Below are 9351 nucleotides of genomic sequence, written 5' to 3' on the forward strand. Positions count from 1 at the left end.
CTATTCATTGTTTCAATGTTCTTCAGTGGCACATGACAGGATCCATCAGTAAACAAAACATATTGCCTTTCATCCTCTGATAACTCATTATATGGTGGTGCCTCTTGGGCACAGGCCACCTCCTCAGGCAATATTCAAAAATCTCTGCCTTCTGGCCACTTCATGATCACTTCCACAATTCCTGGGTGAGTGGGGTTCCCCAGTCAAGCCCCACACAATCTATTTTCAGTAGGATTTTAAAACAATACAAACCAAAAAGAAAAAACTTTGTCTACATAATATACCAGTTACTGCATATACCAGTTACTGATAGACTTCCTGATACAAGAATTTGATAAGAGTATGAAAACCCTTACATGTATTTATATGAAGATTTGTAGTAATTTGACTCTTTAAAAACAATGTATTTAGTGAGAGTTCTCTTTTAGTCTTGTGGTGGGTTGACCTTGGCTGGATGCCAGGTGCCCACTCAGATGCTCTATCATTCCCCTTCCCAGCAGGACAGGGGAGAGACTAAGGTGGAAAAAACAACTTGTGGGTTGGGATAAGGCAGTTTATTTAAAGCAAAAAGTAAAGCAAAACTTGCACATGCAGAAGCGAAAGAACAGACTTTATTCTCTGCTTCCCAGGAGCAGCAATGGTCAGCCACTCCTGAGAAGCAGGGCTTCGGTATGTGAGACGATTTCTCAGCAGGCAGCCACTAGACAGTGAATGCCCCCCCTCCTGCTTCGTGCCTTAGCTTTTATATCTGAACTGATGTCATATGGTATGGAACATTCCTTTGGTCAGTTTGGGTCGGTTGGTCTACTAGGGTCCCCTTCCAGGATCTTCCCCTCAACTAAGGAATGTTACAGTGTTGGTGCTGTGCTCAGCAGTAACCAAAAAACCGGTGTGTTATCAACACCCTTCTAGCTGACAATGCAAAGCACAGCATTGTGAGGGCTACTGTGGGCAAATGAACTCCAGCTCAGCCAGACCCAATACAAGCCTAGACAGAATCTAATGTAGATTTTTCAGCCAAAGTTGTCACAGAGAAAACCCTACCTGTTTAAGCTATTAAATAGTCTTGAGAAAGAATTTGTGAAGCAATACTAAATCTTGAAAGTAATTTCCCCTTTCACTGTATGAATTTTCATTAAGTGTATTCTGATTTAGTAAACTATATCTGTAAAGTTATTCAGTTTCACAAATATTTACATCACCTGGAAAGCACTACAGACAGACAAAAATGTTATAATGTTCAAGCCTGAAAACAAGAAAAAAGAACAGTCACAATACTGACACACTGATAATTTAGAGTAATTATGACTTTAGCAATACATTTTTGAACTTGAAAGATTTTCTGATAAAACAAACAAAATTAATTTAGCCACTCACTTTGTAAATAACAGGCTTCCTTTTGGTTTCTTTTTATTCAGTGCTGTCAGTAGGGTCTTAACAACATTCGCAAAGTTTCTTTGGCAGCACTCTTAACAGCTGGATGGGACTAAAATACAAAAACATCACACTTGAAATCTAAATGTTTTCCTAAACTACAGAATAATGTTAGTAAAAGTTACACTGTATCTGAAGATATAAGTAACCTCTGATTAAAGCTGCAAAAATGTTAAAACATCTAATTTATTATTCCTCACTTTAAATTAAGAAGTGACAGTATTTTAATTATATAACTTACAAGTTCTCATGTACTAACAGTAGTTGCGCTATAAATACTGTAGGGGAACATTTTCTGAAGTGCAATTCAATAAACAGAGAGTTCAGAGTCAAACATGACTTGTCAGGATTTTTGGCCAGGAGATCAATTTACATCAGAAATAACTTCCGCCACAGAGTATCTTTTCCAAATTCAAAAAGTGTATTCTGGTATAATCCTATAAATGCAATAAAGCCAATCAACAATTCATCATTGATGATTGCAAGAAACAAAAATCCACCATTTAAAACTTTTGTATTGTTTTTATTTTAAATAATACCAAAAACCATGTTTAACCTTCTTCCTGGCCAAGAAATCCATTTTTTTAAAATTAACTGTCAATACTAAGTGATTTATTATTCTTTTCCTGAAAACATTAGTAGATTAATATTTCAAAAACCTGAGGAAATAAAGTAAAAGACATAGAAGTAGAGGAGGAGAAGGCAAAATTCCTATTTAAATAAATTTATTTTATGAATAATGTTCTTATTAATAAATCTTAGTTCTTTTGCACAAAACTGGCAGAACTCCTTGAAGTCTTAATTTTTTCTTCCCACTAAGAAAGTGGGCTTAAACCCAAGACACAAACTCCCTCTAACCCTTCACCTCCCTAACAATTACAATTACCTATGAAAAGGATAATTAATGCCTTTGGAACATTCTAGCTACTTCTGTCAATTCATCAGAAAACGAAACTCTCAAAGACTTATCAAGATAAAGTATGCTTAGGGAAGGGAGCTAAAAATAACAACAACAAAAAAATCAGTGAAATAAAAATTAATCATCTCTTAATAATCATAGAATCATAGAATTAACTGGGTTGGAAAGGACCTCTGAGATCATCAAGTCCAACCCTTGATCCAACCCCACTGTGATTACTAGATCATGGCACTCAGTGCCACATCCAACCTCGTCTTAAAAACCTCCAGGGACGGTGAGTCTACCACCTCTCTGGGCAGGCCATTCCAATGCCTGATTGCTCTCTCTGTAAAGAACTTCTTTCTAATATCCAGCCTAAACCTCCCCTGGCAGAGCTTAAGCCCGTGTCCTCTTGTCCTACTGCTGATTGCCTGGGAGAAGAGACCAACCCCACCTGGCTACAACCTCCTCTCAGGTAGTTGTAGAGAGTGATGAGGCCACCCCCGAGTCTTCTCTTCTCCAGACTAAACAAGCCCAGCTCCCTCAGCCTCTCCTCATAGGACTTGTGCTCAAGTCCCTTCACCAGCCTCTTTGCTCTTCTCTGGACCTGCTCCAGCCCCTCAATGTCTTTCCTGAACTGAGTGGCCCAGAACTGAACAAAATACTCAAGGTGCGGCCTCACTTCCCTTGTCCTGCTGACCACACTATTCCTGATGCGGGCCAGGATGCCATTGACCTTCTTGGTCACCTGGGCACACTGCTGGCTCATGTTCACCTTCCTGTCAATCAGCATCCCCAGATCCCTTTCTGCCTGGCTGCTCTCCAACCACTCTGTGCCCAGCCTGTAGCGCTGCAGGGGGTTGTTGTGGCCAAAGTGCAGGACCCGGCACTTGGCCTTGTTGAACTTCATCCCACTGGAATCAGCCCATCTCTCCAGTCTATCCAGATCCCTCTGCAGACCCCTCCTGCCTTCCGACAGGTCGACACTCCCTCCCAACTTGGTGTCATCTGCAAATTTGCTAATGATGGACTCAATCCCCTCATCTAAATCATTGATAAAGATGTTAAACAGAACTGGGCCCAGCACTGACCCCTGGGGAACACAACTGGTGACTGGTCGTCAACTGGATGCAGCACCGTTCACCAGCACTCTCTGGGTCCGACCATCCAACCAGCTCTTAACCCAGCAGAGAGTGCACCTGCCCAAGCCATGGGCTGCAGCTTTTCCAGGAGTATATTATGGGAGACGGTGTCTAAGGCTTTGCTGAAGTCCAGATAGACTACATCCACAGCCTTATCCACCAGATTGGTCACCTGATCATCAAAGGAGATCAGGTTGGTCAGACAGGACCTGCCCCTCCTAAACCCGTGCTGGCTGGGTCTGATCCCTCTTTCATCCTATAGGTGCCATGTGATTGCACTCAGGATGATTTGCTTCATAACCTTGCCGGGCACTGAGGTCAGGTTGACAGGCCTGGAGTTTCCCAGATCCTTGCAGCTTTTTTTGTGGATCAGCATGACATTTGTCAACTTCAAATCATCTGGAACCTCCCCAGAGAGCCAGGACTGCTGGTTAATGATGGAGAGTGGCTTGGCAAGCTCTTCTACCAACTCCCTCATCACCCTAGGATAGATCTTATCTGGTCCCATGGACTTGTGTGGATCCACGTGGCTCAGTACGTCACTGACTATTTCCTCCTGGAACACAGGGGGGCTATTCGTCTTCCTGTCCCTGTCTACCAACTCCAGAGGGCAGTTGTCCTGAAGGTCACCTGTCCTACTGGTGAATATGGAGGCAAAGTAGTTGTTAAGTACCTCAACCTTCTCCTGATCCCTGTTAACTAACTTTCCCCCCAGGTCCAAGAAGGAATGAAGGTTTTCCTTGCCCCTCCTTTTGTTATTAATGTATTTATAGAAACGCTTTTTGTTATACTTAACAGAAGTAGCCAAATTGACTTCAAATTGCGCTTTTGTCTCTAATTTTCTTTCTGCATGACCTAGTTATATTCCTAAACTCCTCCTGAGTAGCCAACTCTATTTTCCACAGTCGCTAAGCTCTCTTTGGAGAGTTCCCAGGTCATCCTGGACAAAGAACTCTGTCTTGTACAACTAGCACAGCTTTTTTTATACGGTTCTGAGCATAACATTACATCATAAAACATGCATATTCATTAAATTGCAACATCTACTTGTAATAATCATATATAGGCAGAGTCTTCAATTTGGGGAGGTTTAGTGGTGGGAGTTCCTGTGGCCTTCATCATGGGCAGTGGTCTTTCGCAGGTCTTCATCATTGTAAACTTTTAAACTGTCCTGAAATCTTTCCTTAATTTGGATAGTTGGCAACTGTAGTAGGGTCAGGTTGACTTTTGGCCCATTCTAAGATTCGCTGATGTTGTTATCTTTTTGTTTTATGCTTTAAATGTTCTATCTTGACAACATGTCCTATTCCTCAGACAATTTATTACTTCTGTGGTTTCCTAATGCTAGGGTTTTGGAACTACTTCCACAATTTTGTGTTTGAGTTAACCTTTTGTTTTTCAAAGACTGCCTCAAAGACTGCCTCAATTGAGTGGCTTCATTTCCCCCCTTATAACTTACGAATTCTTTCGTCAAGTTTTAATTCCAAGGGGTGTTGGTACAACTGTACCATTGCCCAAATCATTTGAGTCTTTGTTCCTAAGGATTTCAGTTTTCGCCATAGGTATATGTTTGTGAGGGTTAGTAAAAGCATAGCTATGGTTATAATTAGTATTGGGTGCACCAGGTAATGGAATATCTGTGTTGCTGTTGGGGAATACCTTGTAAAGATATCCCACTAGTGATGCTGGCCTACTTGTTTTACTTTGGTTACTCTTCTTTCTTTATTTGTTCTGCAAGGGAATGCTTCAAGCCACCCAGAAAATGTATTAGTTAATACTAGTAGGTATCGAAACCCCCCTTTTCTTGGGAGTTCAGAGAAATCAATTTGCCATACTTCACCTGGGAATTTACCTCGATTTATGGCTCCATGATGTACCTTGGTTCCAGTATTCGGGTTATTCTTCAGGCATCGTTCGCATTGCGATGTAACGTATTTTACTGTGGTAAAGAGTTTTGGTCCTGCTATTCAGGTTTGTAAATATTGATAAAGTGGGTCTAAGCCCCAGTGGGCTTTTTCATGTTTTGTCTTAACAAATTGCCACATCAATTTTCCTGGTATTATTAGTTGACCCGTTTCTAATTGACTCCATCCATTATCTAATAATTTGCCCTTGTTCTTTTTTAATCCATTTTTGATCTGATTCCTGATAATTTGGTTGAAAATTTGTATCTAATTCTCCTGGTATTAGCGCTGTTATATTTATTTCTTTGGTTCTTGCAGCAGCTAATTTAGCTTTTGCATCTGCTTTTCTATTCCCTACCTCTGGAACTGTGTTGCCTTTCAGGTGTCCCCTACAATGCATTATGACCACTTGTTCTGGGAGTTGGACCGCTTCTAACAATCTTAGGATTTCTTCTGCATGTTTGACTGTTTTCCCTTGGGCAGTTAGTAGTCCCCTTTCTTTCCAGATTGCTCCATGAGCATGTACTACAGAGAAGGCATATTTAGAATCAGTCCAGATGTTAATTCGCATGCTTTCTGCTAATTCCAGGGCTCGGGTAAGAGCTATTAATTCTGCCTTCTGGGCTGAAGTCCCTGCAGGTAAGGGATTTGATTCGATTACCTCTTCCGTTGTGGTTAAAGCATAGCTTGTCATTCTTACTCCTTGCCTCACGAAGCTGCTGCCCTCTGAGAACCAGTTGTCCGCATCTTCAAATGGCTCCTTTTTGAGATCAGGGCAGCTGGAATAAACTGCTTTGATCGTTTCCAGGCAATCGTGTTCGATGGGTTCCGTCGGGATTCTTCCTTCTAGAAATGAGGCTGGGTTCACAATATTAGTCACTTGAATGGTTATATTGTCTGTTTCAGCTAGGATGGCTTGATATTTTAGGAATCTTGAAGGTGATAACCAATGGTTACCCTTTTGTTCTATCACTGCTGAGACAGTGTGAGACACCAACACAGTCATTTTCTGGCCTAATGTAAGCTTTCTGGCCTCTTCTATGTTTATGATTACTGCGGCTACTGCTTTTAGACAACCAGTCCAGCCTTTACTTACTTCATCCAACTGTTTGGAGAAATAAGCTACAGCTCTCTTGTGTGTTCCCAACTGCTGCTCTAACACTCCTAGAGCCATCCCTTGCCACTCGTGAGAGAATAGCCAAAACGGCTTGGTTATATCTGGAAGGCCCAAAGTTGGGGCTCTCATGAGTTCTTGTTTCAGTCTCCTAAAAGCTCCCTCTGCCTCGGGAGTCCAGACTAGCGTACTCGTAGTTTCTTTCAGTAAATCGTACAGTGGTTTGGCAAGTACCCCATATTGATAAATCCATAACCAACACCAACCTGTCATTCCTAGAAAGGCACGTAGATCTCTCACCCTCTCTGGTCTGGGCATTTGGCAGATGGCTTCTTTTCTTGCTGTTCCTAGGGATTGTTGTCCTCTGGAGATTTCATATCTCAGGTATATCACCTTTTCCTGTATCAATTGTGCCTTCTGTAGAGAGACTCTATATGCACTTAAACTCAAGAAGTTTAGCAGGGAAATAGTCCATTTAATGCACTCTTCTTCCGTCTCAGTTGCTATCAATAAATCATCCACATATTGTAGAAGGGTACCATTTCCCTGTGGCCTTTCCCATTGTTCTAATTCTTTGGCCAATTGGTTTCCGAAAATTGTGGGACTATTTTTGTACCCTTGAGGCAACACAGTCCAAGCTAATTGAGTCTTTCTCCCTGTTTTAGTAGATTCCCATTCAAAAGCAAAAATTTTCTGGCTTGCTAGAGCTAAGGTTAGGTAAAAGAATGCGTCTTTTAAGTCTAATACTGTGAAGCATTTTAAAGCTTCCCTCAGTTTGGTTAGAAGAGTATATGGATTTGCTACTACTGGATGTAAGGTCTTTGTAATTTCATTTACTGCTCTTAAGTCCTGGACTAATCTGTATGTCCCATTTGGTTTCTTAACAGGTAGGATTGGTGTATTGAAATCTGATTCACACTTTACTAATAGTCCTAGTTCTAAAAATTTCTCGATTGTCGGGGTAGGCGGTGGGTCCGCCGTGCCCCTTTTGAAGGATGCAGAAGAAGAAGAAGAATTTGATTTAGACACCCTGAGGCCTTTCCCCTGAAGAAAAGCAGGGGCCGTATAGATCTTAGAGGTGCCAGTCCTGACCATGAGAAAGGAATGTAAATAATAAAAATAATCAATTAAATGTGAGTAGTGCTAACAACAAAAAGATAAAGAGACTAAAGATAGAAAGGTATGCGAGGCTCAGAGTTCAGTGTGTGTGTGTGTGTGTGTGGGTGAATTTGTGAGAGTGCAGCTGTACGAAGAAAAGTATAATATTCTCAATGAAGAATAAAACCTGAATTTAAATCATCATCATCTAGTGCCCAGTTTTATTGTCTTGGTCGTCCTCAACTACAACACTCTATTATTGGTTCAATTCCCTTTCTGTCTTCTAACCTCAGTGGGTATTGTTTCTTTACTACCGGTTTTGTTCCTGGTAGCAATTAAATAGTAATAGGAGCTGCCCGTTTTGACTTCCCAGGTACATCAGTGGCCCACACCAATGGATACACTTCGCTCATAATGCGTTCAATGTTATGACTTTCAGGTTTTGGTTCTATGCAGCTGATTGTTAAACTTAAAGCTGCTATTAATTGTTCATCATTTACTTGAAATTCAAGTTTATCCTTATTGAATTTTATTACAGCCTCTAGGTTTTCCAATAAATCTCTACCTAGTAAAGGTTTTGGAGAGTTTGGTAGATACAAAAATTGATGGATTCCCATTTGTTTTCCAATTTTGTATTTATTGGGTTTTAGGAAGTAGGTTTTTTCTGGTTGACCTGTTGTTCCCACAACCTGTACAAATTCATTACTTCTGGGTACTAGCTCTTGGTTTAAAATCAAAAAGGTTGCTCCCATATCAATTAGAAAGTCTAGTTCTTTTTCACCTTCCCCTAGCTCCATTTTAACCAGTGGGTCTGCTAGGGAACGACTCACCAGTCTCCCTCATTCACTGTTCTGATGTGCAATGGTAGTACTTGTAGGTCCTTCCCTTAGTTGAGGACATTCTCGTTTCCAGTGTCCTATCTGCAAGCAATTGGAACATTGATTTGATCCTATCCTGGGTGGATGGGGCTGAAATCCCCCTCTCCCTCTCCCTCTTACTGGGTAGCTCCTACCTCTGCCTCTGGCATTTGGTTCTGGGAACTTTGCATTCTGGTTTGCTACAGCTACTGCTACTACCCGAGCAAGTCTCTTATATTTTTTTTTTTCTCTTCCTTATTTCTGTTATTATAAACTTTCCAGGCTTTTGTTTGCTGGATGTTCTAGTTTTTGTAGTTTTTTTTCTGATGTCTGAGGTGCATTGTCCCATCATTAGTCCTAATAACTGTTGTTTTCCTTCCTCTGATGCTGGGTCTAGGGGTGTGTACTGTCTCATAGCTGCCCTATCCAAAAATTCTGAAGGGGTTTCATCTTTTCCCTGTCTGACGTCATATAGCATTGCCTAATTAATGGCCTTAGGTATTGCATTCTGCAGACCCATTGCTATTAGCTTCCTATATTGCACTATCCGCCCATATTGAACTGGATTATTCGGATCCCACTCTGGGTTTTGATTGGGAAATATTATATCTACTCTTTCAGGTAATAATGCAGCATGCTCCCTTCCTGTTCTCAATACGAGTTCCTTCTCTGTTTCTGTTAATTCTGATAACATTACCTTTATGTCTTCCCAATCAATATCCTGGTTCTTTGCCAATAATTCAAACCTCCTAACTACTCCCTCTGGATTCGTTCTGAAGTTTCTTGCTTCTTCTCTCCAGCTATTTAAATCACTTGTTGTAAATGGTACTTTTATTCGTGCTTGTTCCCCTGCAATAGGCATTATTCTTCTAAGGGGAGCTATCGTATAACTCCTTTCCTCCTT

General features: G+C 41.1%; 1 protein-coding gene across 1 annotated transcript; it reads right to left on the bottom strand.

The window, feature by feature from the left end:
• Positions 1 to 1240: 1240 nt before the first annotated feature.
• On the bottom strand, positions 1241 to 6552 carry LOC114063153. The gene is given in 4 exon segments (XM_027895233.1): positions 1241 to 1246; positions 3015 to 3547; positions 3550 to 4287; positions 5772 to 6552. Coding segments are annotated over 4 exon segments (2058 nt in total).
• Positions 6553 to 9351: the final 2799 nt, after the last annotated feature.

The sequence above is a fragment of the Empidonax traillii genome, unplaced genomic scaffold, assembly GCF_003031625.1.
Source record: "Empidonax traillii isolate 1590-97213 ecotype Southwest subspecies unplaced genomic scaffold, ASM303162v1 scaffold452:size499809, whole genome shotgun sequence".
In the NCBI taxonomy this organism is placed as follows: Eukaryota; Metazoa; Chordata; class Aves; order Passeriformes; family Tyrannidae; genus Empidonax; species Empidonax traillii.